Source organism: Lathamus discolor, chromosome 5 (assembly GCF_037157495.1).
Source record: "Lathamus discolor isolate bLatDis1 chromosome 5, bLatDis1.hap1, whole genome shotgun sequence".
Classification (NCBI taxonomy): Eukaryota; Metazoa; Chordata; class Aves; order Psittaciformes; family Psittacidae; genus Lathamus; species Lathamus discolor.
This window is the reverse complement of record NC_088888.1, coordinates 80,921,344-80,937,355: the sequence shown is the minus strand read 5'-3', so window position 1 is coordinate 80,937,355 and position 16,012 is coordinate 80,921,344. Positions and strand designations below refer to the sequence as shown.

The following is a 16,012-nucleotide window of genomic DNA, read 5'->3' as shown; positions in this document are numbered from 1 at the left end:
AATAAAAAAATATTCCCACTATTCACCCAAAGTTATCGATCAGCAATACAAGCTTTGGGAGAAGAAAACACTGTAACAAAGCAATCCCCAGCTCTAAGGTCAGAAGTATCAGGACAGAGATCGCAAGATTTGAAGACAGATTTTGATACAATTAATCAGCATGGGACAAAATTCAGTGCAAACTTATGCTTGACACAATGCTGATGAAAAGCGACAGAAGTAATTTGCTGAAAGTTGGGTTGAAGTTTGACTTAACGCATATCTAAACCTCTCCAGTTAAGCACTGCAACTAAAAAGTACTAAACACATAGTATTTCATGTTTTGAGGAGGGAGGGAAATCTTGCTATTTAGTTTCCATAAAGGTGTGGAGAATTTTAATCTTCTCAAGAAGAAATGTGAATACAAAGATAAGCCACTTGTTCTTTCCTATTGTGAAGCAGCACTTTGGAATCAGGTGAAAATTCATTTGGTAGCATGACAAATTAATTTGGAACTGTGATCTTCTTCAGCAGCACCTAAACTTGTATTTTCAGATAATTCCATATATTGGTTAGATTGGTAATGGGCAACAGGCACAATTGAAAAAAGAAAAAAAAAGGGGGGGGGAAGGAGAAATGTACATACAGACACAAACCAGGCACTGCCTATTTCTTATTCTCTTTTTCCTGGCAATCTTTGGAAAATATATCTTCCCTTTCTCTACAAAATAAAAGGGTAAAGAGATTCTGTGGCAGTTCTAGAGTGGAGTGCATGTCATTACTTACTCATTCAAATGCTGAAATCTTTCTTGCCAGTTAGCAGCTCGTGCTACGTTTCCAGTTTTATCAATTAGCTTTATACCAAAAAACTCCAACATCATTTTGTAAGCCAAAAGGAATCTTCTAATTGCTTCTTTTGTTTTCTTGAATTCCTAATAAACAAAGAATAAGTCCAAAATTTTAAGTGGCACTAAAGCAAGTACTTCTACATTGTATAAAACAACTCTACATAACAAAAAGCAGGTATGTATCAAAATTAATGTGATAGTTTGTATGGAGCTCAATTTGTATTACCTCAATTTCATATGTAGTTAATTCCTTAGCATAGAAGTTCAGACCTTGTTCCCTCAGTGGGAAAAGCCTGTTAAAAGAAAAAGCACATTACAGCTCATGCTACATGAACACTTACTCAAATTAATGCTTTGAAACAGAAATAGGTAATAAATGACAAACCACTGTATGTAAGTGTGGTTATGTTCCAGTTTTTCATAGTCTCCTTTCCACTTATTTAGGACTTCTTCAATATAAACCCCTGCATAAAAACAATTTGAAAACGGTTAAGTAGCCATCAAAACCAGTATTCAGCTACATATAGTACATGCTGTGTTAACATAATGATACAATACATACTTTAATTCTCTTTCACATGCTACTTTTTCACATACTCACTAGGTCTATTACAGCCATTAAAAAAATAATCAAAATTATTTTAGTTACTAAAACTTAATTAAAAGTGAGAGATTTATCAAATTTCAAGACAAAAAAAACTTATGCAAAGTTACCTGCCGGCAGAGGGTATGTGACAATAACCTCTGTAAATTATACTTCTTATGTCCTAGATCCCTTTATCAGACCGAACAGTAATTAACAAACCACTACTCCATTGTGAATCAACGTCACTGCTTTAACATGACAAAACTCTACATATATAATACATATATATCTCGTCCTAGTACGACAAAGTCTCAACTCTTCAAGAAGTCTCCCATTCCAGGCATCTCTCCATCTGCAAATAACATTATGACTGGGAAATCTTTCTCAGTTAGCTGTGGCCAAGAATCTTGCTGCCACTTCTATAGGTTTGAACTTGGGTTCTCAGGTCATGCTCAACAAATAAGAATTTCAACTTTTAGTGGTCTGAAAACAGTTGTGGAGTTCAGTCAGTTCTTCTTGGAAAGACACAGTGATAGAAAAAGGGGACAAATTAAATGTGAAAAGAAATTAATCGTTCTTTGCACCGAGACCATCTTATGACGTTCAGTCAAGGGCCAGGGCACTTTTCTGGGTACTTGCACAAATACACAAAAGTACATAAAATGATGTTTCTTGTCCCAAAATCTGCATGGTCTCCTTCCATGAATAAACACACAGCATTAGCCTGTTTCCACTCTGAAACCAAAAAGTTTCACCAGTGCTGCATGGCCCCTCCCAAAGTCAAATAGCATAGGAGTGGCCTAAAAAATTCAAAGCCCCGTGTAGACAGTCTCCTGTTGCACACTCGAGATCTCTCTCTCCACAGTGAAAATTTCCACTTGGGTCTCAATGACAAAGGAAAACTTGTTTGGTACTTCACAAAATGGAGAAAGCAGACAAAGGGGCTAAGAACATGGGGTTTCCAGTACAGATGAGGCTAGGAAAGGACCTTGCAAAGAGGACCTCCCAGCATCAACATACTGTATCCAACCTACGTTTCATCTTGGAAAACTTGTTGCTCAGGGCAGAGAGACAAACAGGCTAGTTTCGAGTCAGAACCACAAGCAGAATCAGTAGGTCATGGAATTAAAATTCTGTCATGGTTTAACCCCAGATGGCAAGTAAGCACCACACAGCTGCTCATCCACCTCCACCCTACAAAGGGATGGGGAGCAGAATCGGAAAAATACCCCAAATAAAACCCATGGGTTAATAACAGTTTAATATTTGACATAAAGTTCAATACTAATAGTACTACTAATAGTAATGAAAGGGGAAATAATAAGGATAAAGATATTAAAAAGGGGGGAGAAGGGGGGGAAGGGAACGGCAGAAAAAAACCCAAACAGTGATGCACAATACAATTGCTCACCACCCACTGACCAATACCCAGCCTGACCCAAGCAGCAACCAGTCCTTTCCGGGTAACTCCCCTCAGTTTATATACTGGCCATGACGTGCTGTGGTATGGAATACCCCTCTGGCTAGTTTGGGTCAGGTGCCCTGTCTTTGCTTCCTCCCGGCTTCTCGAGCACCTCCTCACTGGCAGAGCATAAGGGACTGAAAAGTCTTTGATCAGGGTAAGTGCCACTTAGCAACAGCTAAAACATGAGCGTGTTATCAGCATTGTTCTCAGACTAAAGCCAAAACACAGCACTGTACCAGCTACTAGGAAGAAAATTAACTTGATCCCAGCCAAAACTAGGACAACTTCAGATATAATATTGTACTAGAAATGTTTTTAGTAACATTCCCCAATAATTCAGTCCCTAACATGGTAGCTTAGACTCCCTGTGAACAGTCTCACAGATTCACAGACTTATGTCAAGGTGTTGGCTACTCTTTCTCATTCTCAGTGAAGAATTATGCATAACCAGAGCTCACAGCCATCAACGCTTCAGCCTCCATGGCTTATTAGCTACCTTTGACACTACCAACTGTGGTTTTCTCCTGAAGTATTAAGAGGAATTTTATTCTTGACAAATTTTAGGAGGGAAGTCCTCCTCTAGCTTTCATGGCTATCTCTTCCCATGGCTAATCCTCTTGAATTGCTCCTTCATTCTGCATTTTAAAGGATCCCCCCCAACCTTTTCTGACTTTCAGTTTCAGGTTCATGTGGTCCTCAGGTTCCCAAGGACCTCAGTGCTCTTCTTTTCCTTTCTATGTCTGTCCTCTGTGTGATGTCTCCCAAACTTGCTACTTCTGTATTGGCAATTCACAGGTCTAACTCTTCTTCCAGTCAAGCTAAAAATGCAGCATCTGCCTGTAGACATCTAGACAAAGTTCAAGATGATTAAAACAAAGGTCTTATCATTCTTTCACAAAACCTGTTTTCTCACTTGCTGAAGATATTATCACTATCTTGCCTATAAACAGCTGTCATCTTCAACCTTCCTATATATACATCTTTATATCCTTCTGTGTAACATTCCTTCCCATCCAGCTTCCTATCAGAACTGTGGCATTTTGCATCTCAACATGCTTTTTCCTGACCTTGAAAAGTGCCCTCCTGTCACACTTACATCTACCCTGAATGCTGCTGGTATGATCATATTTCTAGACCACAGCTTTTTTATACTGCGTCTTTTTTCGCTTTGCATTCTTCCACTGTGAAACCCTTTTCTGTAAATTCAAGCAAGAACTATATGCCTTCAATCCCAAAGCCTTTTGTGACCTGCCCCTTGCTACCTTATGAGAACCCATCTGTTGCTATGAGACTGATCCTGCCTCTGACAGGATCCTGCCTCAGTGGCAGCCTCCACATCTCGCTTCTGTACTCCTGTGTGCATGCTGGTAGCTCCTCCCAAGCTGCTCTCATGCTCAGAGGATCTTTCTGCAAAGATCTTCAGAGTAACCTCCTCCTAATTCTTTTAGAACTCTCAAAAGCTATTTTTTGGCCTTCAAATTTTTTTTTACCAATGGCTAAGCTCTCATGTACTGAGGCTGTTGCCTATCATTCTAACCAAGACTGTTTTATTGCCTCCGTCTGCTTCCCCATCTGTCTGCTACCCTCTTGTCTCTCGTATTTCGACTGCAAACTCTCTAAAGCAAGATTTGGCGTCTTTCAGCTCATCCTCTTTGTGTATGACCTTGCATTTGAGGTTCCTGCTCCACCACCTGAGCCACTAGGGACTTAGAGAAACTGTTTTATTATTGTTATTACAATAATCTCACAGAAGGTAGTTACAACATATTCTTTTTCCCTTACACAGTGCTAGAGATAACACCCGGATTCCTGCCACTCCTAATCCTGCAGCAACAGTTTGTGCAGCATAGTGGAAGAAGTTTATCTTTGTTTAATAAAAAGCAGTGCCACTACTATGAAGCAGTGGTGCAAACAACGCCCTGTGTGACATCATGCTGAAAACACATGAGAAAAGCACCACCTCCCTAGAGCGCAAGCTAACTCTGGTTTAAGCATAACCTGCTCCAGTGTTATCAACATGCTCCTGCAACACAGAAGGTTCAAGTTATACAACATTTAACTATACAGCTTTAATGTTTCAGCACTGCAATTATCACCACAGTCTCACTTTGTTACTACCATTAGTGAGCATTCTTTTGTTATCACTATTATTGCCACATATTACTCACCATCAGGTTTAAACGGGATTTTATTTTTGTAAAAGCGGAGATTGCACAAATCATTCTGATATCGAAGATCTTTAAAGTTCTGCTGAAAGAAAAGAAATATGACATTATCAGCCTACAAAAACCTATCAAGAGTATCTGGAAAGCAGTATTATGTTCTTTGAATAATCTGAGGACAAAAAAAGTTCAGAGTTTTAGGAACCACAGAGTTTTACTTATGCACTTAAAAGACTCAGTTTAAGGGTCTGCAAGTTCCTTCTGGCTGCTACCTTCTGCTGAGGCCAAGGTCTGGGCAGCAAGCAAAACAGCACCTTGACTCAAGTCTCAACAAACCTGAAAGACAAATAAGCAGTCCAAAGTCTGTAATCTATCCTCTTTAACATTACAGGCATGAGCCTTTTTATGGGCTCCTACCACTGCTCCCAGGCTTACACACCTCACATGTTTGCACATATGCCTTGGATGGAAAGATGGTGCCCTGGTTTCACTCCTGTCCCATGCTGGGCCTCTGCATCAGCTTTTTGATTCTCAATTTTTATTCCTCATATTCATCAGGCACCACAAAGTTTTAGGAATGTTTGGGTTGTATGCCATCTCCTACTAAAAAGGCAGTTTTAAACCATAAAATATTCTTACTGGATACTGGTGTCGGTACTTGTATAAATCTCTTGCTGCGTAGAAGCTTCTCTTCGGTTTGGCTGTCAGCTCAGTTCCATCAACACTCTGAAACAGTTATGAAGTAGGTAATAACCATACACAAACAGATTATATACCAAATTTGTGTAATATTCAAATAATTATTTTTCACAATGGATTTCAGCAATGTAAACCAACACAAGTGCATGTATTTGCTCACTGTTTGGTCAAACACTGAAGCCTCCCTGCTGAATACCTAACACCATGCACTTTTAACATAAATTTAAAAATCAAAATAAAATACAAAAGCAAGGCTATAACACGGCATTCCAATGAGACTGAATTTAATTTAAATCAACAGGTTGCTCATAGTTTCCAAATGCAAGACTTCAAAGTAACCTTGCAAGTACTAGCACAAGGTGAAGTAAATAACTGAACATGAAAATGCAGAGACACTACTCATTTTGAATGGGCAATCAAACTATTTGCAAAGACTATTTGTCATGTGTACATTGACTTAATTGCTATCTCTGCATCATGTGGAAGAAAATGAATAGTCATGGACAAGCCATACTGCAGTTGTAACACCTTCTTGAACCGTTTTCTATTATTAGTTTTCTCAGAACTTAAATTTAAAACCTAGTAAGAAGAACCATTAAGGCCCCAAATAAAAATGTGCTTAGAGAAAACACACATGTACAAGAACTTGTACTAGTCCCCAGATGTTTGAAAGCTGTGACCTAAAGCAACCAAAGCCCATCAGGGTCAATGAAAATAATCCCACTGAGTTCAGAGAACACTTGAAAAAGCTGCATGCACTGAAGAATATCAGGAAACGAAGCATTACCATGCAGACTTCAACTTGTTACCAACAACTTCATTTCCTTTGCAATCTCTTTATAACCAAACTGCAACGAAGAGTTTTGCATCCTTCAATCTCGTAAAATAAGCCTCTACAACCAAGGGCCGAATTACTGCAAAAAATCATTCCACTCCTTTCAATACACGTGACAGGTTAAAGTCAAGCCTAAAAAGGGAAGTACCCTGTGACTGCACTGGACACCTGTCTTTATTATTGCCACTGCTTATCAATAGCATATTAACAACAAACAGGCACCCGTTTTCATTCTTCCTTTTGGAAGACCAGCTCTGACCATATTACAGGCAAAACACACTTTCTTGAACAAGCAATACCCTTTGACACCCAGTCAGAAGGCATCAGTATCACCAGCTATCAAGCAGAAAAGCGAAAAATGCTGATGCTTATTTAATTTCACAGTTTCTGAACAGTAAAGGTTATACATCTAACAGGCTAAAAGAAAGACCAAACTAGCCCAGCCTGCATTCAATTCTGACTCCAATTAAATTACTGCCAAAGCACCCTTTTATTTCTTTAGGGCCAGCATTCTCAGAGGTTCCTAAGAGGCAGAAACTTGCTCTGAAAATTCCTCACCTCAGGCCCACTGAGAAGTCACAAACCCACTGCCACCTACGACCCAACGCTCAGATTTTTGACCCATTTAATTAGAGGCCAAGTTCCAGACTACATCTGCTGCAAAGCAGAACCTCCCCTAGAAACATCAGTCGCGGGACTAGCAACGCCCTCAAGGCCCGTTCTCTCCCAAGAGCAGGTAACCGTACGAGGAGGGAAGGCGGACATGGGCTCACTTCCACTCCAGACGCGGAGCCAGTTCACCACATGCCGCTCCAGGCCACGGGAAGCATCCCGCGCCGCCTCAGCCGCCCGGGCCCGCGCCCCGGCCCGCCGCTGCCGCAGAGCTGGGCGGGTGGGAGGGAGGGAGGGAGGGAGCGGGGCTGCCCCGGCCCGGCCGGTCCCTGAGGCAGAGGCGAGGCGAGGCGAGGCTCTGTGGGACAGCGGCAGCAGCGCCTTGCCCGGCCCGGCGCGGAGGCCAGCACCAAGTGCGGGCCGTCCCCACCGCCATTCGCCCTGCCTCCGCCTCCCCGCAGCGGCGGCTCCTCCCGGCGCCGGCGGTACCTGCTCGGGGCTAGCGGCGTCCGCCTCTGCCCGCTCGCCCTCCTCCGGCGCAGGGGACGGGGGCAGCGCGGGCTCCTGCGGCCGGCAGTGTGCGGCGGGCAGCTCGGCCGGCTCTTCCCCGCCTCCGGCGGCGGTGCACACCCCCTCCTGCCGCCGCGGCTCCCCGCCGGGCTCCGCCGCCTCGGGCTCCGAGTCGGTCTCCCAGGTGGAGTCGCAGTCCTCCACCGTGGTGGGCTCCTTGAAGCTGACCCCGCTCAGCAGGCTGCCCATCGGGCAGGGCAGGGCCCGCCGCCGCCGCGCTGCCCGGAGGCCGCGGAGGCCGACGGCTGGTTGCGGCCGCGGGCTGCCTACGGCTGCGGCATGGCGGGGCGGGGCGGCGGCTGGGGCTGCTCCCCCGCCCGCCCCGGCACACGGACACGCGTAGGGCGGAGCTGGAGGCGCCGGGGTTTCCACGGGGGACACGCACGTCCAGTCCCCGCCTGCCCAGCCGCGGCGGCGGGCACCGGGCGCCGCTCGCCCGGCCGTGGGGCTGGGGCGGTCCTGGGGAAAAGAGGGAGGTGGCGGCAGAAACGCCGGGGGGTTTCCGTTCCCGATGGAGACCTCGGTGTCTCCTAAAGGGTTACGAGAAAAGCGAGTGGGTGCGGTGTTCATGGAGAGGAGCGGGCATGGCATCTGCCCCGCAGCAGCGGTCTGTGGAGGAGATGCTTTCTTGGTGACAGAAGCGGTCCTGTTACCAGCAGCGTGCAAGCACGGGCTGCCCGCTGGACACGGGAAGGGCTGCTGTGGGGTGCACCTCTAGGAATGTACAAGGGCCAGAGGAAACAGGAATGGAGGGGTCGACAGTGTGGTAACCAGCCAGTATCAGTCGCTCATAAAACCCCTGGTCGTTTGGGGATAAAGCTGACATGACTTTCAAGGACGGATTTGGCAGGGGCAGCATGTTTTGTGTTTGGCTAGAGCATGCCAGAAATGCTGTCTGGAGTGAAGACCTGATGAGCTGAAGGCTTAGCACGTCGTTCCGGTGGCTGCTCTCACTCTTCTGATTAAAAATGTGTTCTTCATTTCTCACCAGAGTCATTCAGTTCACACTCATGGCTTCTGCCTTTCCCTTAAAGACAGTTCTGTGCTGTCCTCTCATTGGGGAACAAACCAGGTCAAGTTTCTTCAGCCTCTCACCATAAATTACCTTCCCCATTCTCTCACCCATTTTTGTGCTGCCTTTTTTTCTGCTTCTGCTTCAATGTTTCAGCATCCTTTTCAAGTGCAGGTGCCAGTATATTAACTGGATATCAGGATCATCAGTGTAGAGGTGATACCATCTATATATTCTTGCTTCCTCTTTCATGGACATCCCCTTGTCATGGGGAAAGGGCTTGCGTGCCTTTGTGAGGTTGGGAGCTATGCTGGTGGTGGCATATGCCTCCGGTAGGGTCTCCCATGCCAGACAGGTCTCAACTGAAGGGTCAGTGTGTCCATGGGCAGGATGGGCTCACTAGCCTTCGGACAACCATCCTGGGAGAAGGACAACTCTTAACTTCAAACCCAGGCAGAAGCAGCTCGTTTAGCTCTGTAAGGCCATCCAGCTAAGAGAAGGATACTCTAATCAGAGCTACTACCTGAGGACTTTGCTGTCACCGTCCAAGCTCGCTAGGTCCTGGCAGATGAACCTCAGGTGTAAAGGGTAGGGCCAGTTCCACTCACGCTGTGCCTCACCTAAAAAATCCACTGCGCAGACCCGAAGGGTTTACCCACACTTGCAAAGCCCTGTAGTGACAGGCGAGGGACGAAACGGCAGGTGGTAAGGGGCACTGGAAGCTGCAGACCCAACCCTGCATGCAGGCGGTTCAGGACATTGGTTGCTCCATAATGCCGTTGTCTCCTTTGAGAACTCACACAGAATTAGTCTCGAGGAGAAAAGACAACACAGAAAGAATCATGCCCCACCTAAACCACCCAAGGAGACCTTCCACTGTGCTTTTTGCAACCGGATTTGCCTATCCCACATTGGCCTTTTTAGTCATCAGCACGCTTGTAGTAAGCGTGGGTAAAGCCCTTCCCAAATCTTCATTCATGAAGTCAAGCCATGATGATGATGATGATGATTCTTGCTTCCCAGTCTACCCTTTACGAACTGAAAGATCATTTTAACTCAAGTTGCCACAGCAACATGCTTAGATGCATTAATATCACTCTCACGGGTAGCCCTCCTTCAGGTCCATTTGCAGTGTATAAGCTACACTCACTGCCACCCAGGACAGGAAATTACTGGGAATGCTCTGATGGTCAGGCCTTGGTTCAGGCAAGTTGGTTTCCAGTTGTAGCTCACCTAGATGCAGCCATGCCTGCATGGCTGAGCTACAGATCAGTCTGCCTGAGGTGCCCATGTCTCTGCCTGCCCTCACCATCATCTGCCTTGTCTCCTCCTCATCAGCTCTCCGTAGAAGTTAACAAAGCCCTTTCATCCTTTCCAAGGCCCCTTAATCAGCATCGTGCCAGCTGTGGCACTTCTCAGGACCCAGCTGCTCCCATTCAGGCCAAGATCAAACCTGGTGGTCCCAGCCAAGACCCCACCCCAACATTCACCCTATCCCACTCCTTCTCTATCTGAGCCCCAGTAGTGGAGGTGGCCCCCTTTCCACAATAATGGCTGGGATAACAGGATGATCATACACACGTCAGACAATCTCACCCACTCTTCCAGTGCTGGAAATTGTCATTTAGGGATACTTATGGAAGGATTTAAGAAATAGGACATGTACTTTACAGCCTTTATTTTGACACGTCTTCCCAGCTTATGAAAAACCAAAGCTTTAGAAACAGCCAGTGCAAAAGGCTGCATATGAGTCTTCATTTTCATAGCCATTAATGGACCTATTCCCATACTATTTACATATACTTTTGGCCTCTGTTACACTGTGAAATGATGTTACATAGTTTAAATATATGTTATTACCATGTATTTTAGGATTTAAAAAAATGTTATAATTTCATTTGGTACTAGTTAGTTCTTTTATTTTTTGAATGAAAAATAGAATATGATTGTTCCTTATTTGCCTCCATGCTATCTGGGATTTATAGACCTCTGTTAATTCCATACGTGTTGTTTTCTTCCAAGATGCAAGGGCCTACCCTATTCAGTCTTACCTAGCATGAAGTCATTGCATTCCTCTCATTGCATTTCTGTGACCTTTCATTGGATTCATTGCATTCCTGTGACCTTTCCCTGTAGGCTTTTGAGGTCTTTTGGAACATTTTGGAAGTGTGATACCCAGGAATTAAAGTGGTATACAGGAAGGGTCAGCCTCATTCTTGCCAGTGGACAGCGTTTTAATATAGAATAAAAAAGAAAAACCATCAAGAAGGCACAAAAAGGCGATAGGAGGGCAAGCAGTAAGGCTGGGTACCAGAGCTGCAGTTGGAGGAACAGTCTTCTATAAAACTTATGCTTAGGTCTCAAGTATTTGGAGAGCTCCCTCTTCTTTGGCCTTATTTGGGGCAAAGGCAGATTTGCTTCCTCTTTCTGCAATATCTCCTCCCACACTGTTGGCATAGTTTGAAGGAACTGACTTAAGAAATTCTGATGTCCAAAACCTGCTTGTCACAACTGCCTGCTGACTAGCCACTTCAGCTGACCAACATCAGCTGGTCCCAGTATAGACCAGCTCTGCCTCCCCTCCTCTGCTACAGCCTGTGTTAATACTCCTGCGCATTATGTTTATACTTGGGACAGCAAAGCCACAAAAACATGCCTTGTGCATGCATCAAAAATCAGGTGAAGATTCTGATGATACTTAGTTTGCATGGCAATTAATCCCACAAACTAAAGAGCTTTTTACAAGAAAGCTCTGTCTCTTGTGCAAATAACCGTACCTTATTATAGAAAGATCAGTTCTACCTGAAAAGCAAAGCTGTCAACCAAATCTTATCATAGAGCTTTAGGAGGATTTTTAAAGGATCTAGATCTCAGACCACTGATGAGAACTGGGATTCAAATTAATTAGCTTGGTATTGCTGTGGGAAGCCAGTGCCAAGAGCAGAAGACTGCTTTGACTTACTTAGAGTAGTCCATGCTGCTGAGGTGATGTGATGGAGTTTCCTGAAGTCCTGGGATGTATTTTTGGAATTTCATAAAGGTCAATAACTAGGTATACCGCATCGCTTGCAAGCTAAGCAAGAAGTGAGAGAAGAGAGGCTGGCTTAAGCCTAATTGCCTGGTGGTGGATTGCCAGGGGGGTGCAGGTTTTCCTTGCCAACCAGAAATGTTGTAAGGTGTTACTCACTGCTATAAAGGAGTTTATTAGAAGCAAGTAGGCTGGAAGAAGTCCTAAATTAGAAATTGAATGGACTGAATGTTGGTGTGGCACTTTAAAATAAAAAGAGACAGTGGCACCAATGATGCAAGCCTTCAAAATGTTTCAAATACCCATAGAAATACTTTCCATTTTAGCTGGAGTCAGCTCTCATGCAATTCTTTTTCATCCTTGTAACTTATCATTGGTTTCTAAGTGAGTTTTCTCCAGAAAGGATGATTAAACAGCTCATACATAGATCAGCATCCAGCAAAAATCACCAGTTAGAGAGCTACGGGGCATCCACTTTGTGCCTATTGAGACCTGGCTGCACTGTTGTGCAGCTGAATGAGGAATGAAGAGTTCCTCCCCTGAAAGAGTCATCTGCTATTTTTGTCATCAGTTACTCACAGCCATCTCTCAGCTGCCCAGAAGGGCATGGGTTGGACCTTCTGAGGTAAGAATACTCTAAATTTGGATGTGGTGAGGCAGATCTGCACTTTGCCATGTTTGTGCATTTTTCCCATGAACAATGTCTTCTTTCACAGTTGCGGCTTACTGCTCGCTCTGGTTGTGAATTAGAGGCAGTCAGGATTCATGAAGGGACTCTGGCACCTTACATAGCTTCTTAGGGTGGTATCTGAAAGGTTGAACAGATCCCCACATGACATATCTGAAAACCCAACCCAACCCAAAATATCTGTCAATTACCTCTCAATAAATAAACATTTATAGACATTTTAAACAGCATGGATAAGTATAAAAATACTTTTCTTTCATGAGGTTTTGTAAGGACTTCAGAATTGAAACCACATCGCTTTGTGGAAGCTAATGCTGCATGTAGATCAGTGTGATAACCGTAAGATTTTAATAAAAATTAAATACGAGGTAACTGTAATCCTTTATCATTATCTTGGGAGGATGTTTTGAATCGGATACCAGTGAGGTCAATTAACAACTGTGGAGAGTCTTACCAACCTTATATTAAGGTGATAAAAAGCTGGGAGGGATTATGCCTCCTTAGAGGATACAAGTAGACTACAAAATCACTTTGATAAATGGCAGAAGAGGGCAAAATAAATAACGTTGGTAAAATTTAATTTAGTCGAGATACTGTAGAACGATTTGTAGTGGATACTTAAACAAACAAAGGTAGATTTTAGAAACGCAGAAAGGCAGCAATACAACAGAAATACCTGGGAGTTACAGTATTAGTTACATATGTTCAGACAAGGGTCCAAATGTATTTGTACACCAACATATATTTGGGCAAGTGTCCAAAGTCACACAAATAGGACAGTATTTTGTATGCAGTAGCTGTAGCTGACTGGTATTTTAATGCGGTTTGTTGGCTTATTTTTGACAGGACGTGAGCCTTCTCAATTAATATCTGACTATGCTGAATTTAAGTCTCTTCTTCAGTTCTGTAATGCCCCAGGATTGCTAAATGCCAAGCCTGATGTAGTATCTATAGAAGGTAAATCTAATTTATAAAGTTCTTAATAATTTTTCTCTAGTGAATGTCATTGGAAATGATTAACTAACTGGAAACTTGGAAGGCAGGTTACATATTTGCCTAAATTTGTTTCTATTGAAATCTAAAATTAAATTGCAGAGAAGACTTCATGTAGATCATGCTAGACATTACAGATCAGTGTATTAAGCTCACGAAAGCCAGTGGATGTTCTTCCCTTTTCTGCTGGGTTATGATTACAACCCTGAAGACCTTAATTAAAGCCCTGGTTTTTGGAGCGTCTTGTACTAGGGCTCTGTGAAAGGTCACAGCCAAGGAAAGCCCAGAACAAATTAATAAAGGAGTGTTTTACGTGAAGATGGTCTGTCTAGGTGGTCAGAGTAGTAGTCTCAGTCTAGTTCTTAAGCCTCTAAGATTCATCTCAGTTTCTTCCCAGATTGGCCTTTCAAACACGGCACAAGACTGCAGCCAGTTTCTTGAGAGGAAATTAATCCAGTAGTAGGAAGCAACATGGTCTAAATGAGCTGCTGTGTGCAACCCCTGATTTAGAATCATAGAACAGTTAGGGTTGGAAAGGACCTTAAGATCATCTAGTTCCAACCCCCCTGCCATGGGCAGGGACACCTCACACTAAACCATCCCACCCAAGGCTCTGTCCTACCTGGCCTTGAACACCGCCAGGGATGGAGCATTCACGACTTCCTTGGGCAACCCATTCCAGTGCCTCACCACCCTTACAGTAAAGAACTTCCTCCTTATATCCAATCTAAACTTCCCCTGTTTAAGTTTTAACCCATTACCCCTTGTCCTGTCACTACAGTTCCTGATGAAGAGTCCCTCCCCAGCATCCCTGTAGGCCCCCTTCAGATACTGGAAGGCTGCTCTGAGGTCTCCACGCAGCCTTCTCTTCTCCAGGCTGAACAGCCCCAACTTCCTCAGCCTGTCTTCATACGGGAGGTGCTCCAGTCCCCTGATCATCCTCGTGGCCCTCCTCTGGACTTGTTCCAACAGCTCCATGTCCTTATATTGGGGATACCAGAAGTGCACACAATACTCCAAGTACATGATGTGATCTTAGAGAAAACCGTGTACGCAGTTGCTGCACACAGATTTTGGAATGAAAGGGTGATTTTTATTTTTTTTTTAATCTTATTTGTTGCCTCTGCAATATTGCCTATCACAGGCTTCCTTAGATCACCACAGGACAGCCTCATCATAATGCTATATACACATGGCACTTAGGGACATGGTTTACTGGTGGACATAGCAATGCTAGGTTAATGGTTGGACTCGATGACCTCGGAGGTCTTTCCAACCTAAACAATTCTATTATTCTGTTGTGTTGATCTATTCTGAAGAAAATGTGTTATTAGAGCCTGTAAAATCCTCTCCCTGTTTATCTCCATGGTGCTACCAGTACATTAAGTGTATTTGCCATCTTAATAGAGCATGCAAGTTTAAAGAGATGAAATTCTGCTTCTTGTGATACTGAAGAACTACCAAGGTACAGGGAAATTATTTTCCTGCTATGGAGAATCTGAGTTACGTGTTAACAGATATGATAACAAATGTTCACTTTAGGAATCTGATGCAGAGACCAAAATTATCTGAACAAAGTGAGCATGTGCAGTATTCCAGAATTAGCCCATTTCATTTTGTAACATGCCATGTTACAGCGTGAAGCCACCTGGCAGCTGGAGCACAGGCAGCCTTTAATGTGCTCGGGAAACATACTGCTCTTCTTTCATACCCACGTTTGACCAGGCTGAATGAACCGGTGGCATCCAAATGGGCTCACTTCTGCCCTGAATAAAGAGATGAGTGAATAAGGACATCGCTGTCCTTTTGCATGTGGCAAAGAGGGCCAGCACAATATTGGTGGTAATGTGCTACAATACAATGAGTACTTTGTTCTCCTCTGGTACATCATACCCAGGATTTTGCTTGCAGCTGCATTCGGGAGAAGTCAATTTGTCAAAAACAACCCCATAAACTAGGTGAGCTGTGAAATTCCAGGATTTGGGGATGAACAAGAGAGTGCAAATTATACATGTTAATCAATGGCATTGTTAAAAAAAAAACTAAAAGACTAAAAATACCCCACATCACTGTACTTACAGAAAAAATCAGAATTAACAGTGGATTGGGGGTTGAGGTCCCTTCCAACCCTTGGGATTCTGTGATAAAGCTGTTGAAATACATTGTCAAAGATCATTACAAAGCAAAACATAAACCAGGACACGGGGAAAAGAGCACAGCCAAATCCAGACTCAGGAGGCAGTGCAGAGACAGCCATAAAAGAAATGGTCTGATCCAAGCCAGGGGTGGGAAGCAAGGAGCAGCTTCCTTGCTGGGTAATCAGCTTACTCAGAGGACAGGAAGGTCTTTACCAAGAGGGTAAGAGCAGCTAAACAATATATTTGTTTTATCATTGTTATAACCTAAAAAAAACCAACCCATATTCGTCCTACAACAGAAGCGTATGGCTAACAAACAGGAGGAAATTTTTATTCTTGAAATTGATGTGAAAAGGGACAAAACCAATTGTTTTTTTCTTAAGAACATTAAAGTGAT

The 16,012-nt window shown here is 43.8% G+C and overlaps 1 protein-coding gene across 3 annotated transcripts in view; it reads right to left on the bottom strand.

Annotated features, from left to right (window-relative positions):
* OGFRL1 (opioid growth factor receptor like 1) overlaps positions 1-16,012 on the bottom strand; it is an 86,654-nt gene that overhangs the window by 7,833 nt on the left and 62,809 nt on the right. Inside the window, exons 1-6 of one of the 3 annotated variants that reach the window (XM_065681434.1) lie at positions 7,676-8,054; positions 5,680-5,766; positions 5,047-5,125; positions 1,213-1,291; positions 1,054-1,120; positions 766-911 (exon numbers count right to left, since the gene is read on the bottom strand). In XM_065681434.1, the coding sequence (XP_065537506.1) occupies positions 766-911; positions 1,054-1,120; positions 1,213-1,291; positions 5,047-5,125; positions 5,680-5,766; positions 7,676-7,945 (728 nt within the window). In that variant the 5' untranslated portion in view covers positions 7,946-8,054. Of the gene's footprint in view, positions 1-765; positions 912-1,053; positions 1,121-1,212; positions 1,292-5,046; positions 5,129-5,679; positions 5,767-7,675; positions 8,055-16,012 lie in introns of those variants that run through there. The other 2 variants (XM_065681433.1, XM_065681436.1) reach the window with 2 other exon arrangements.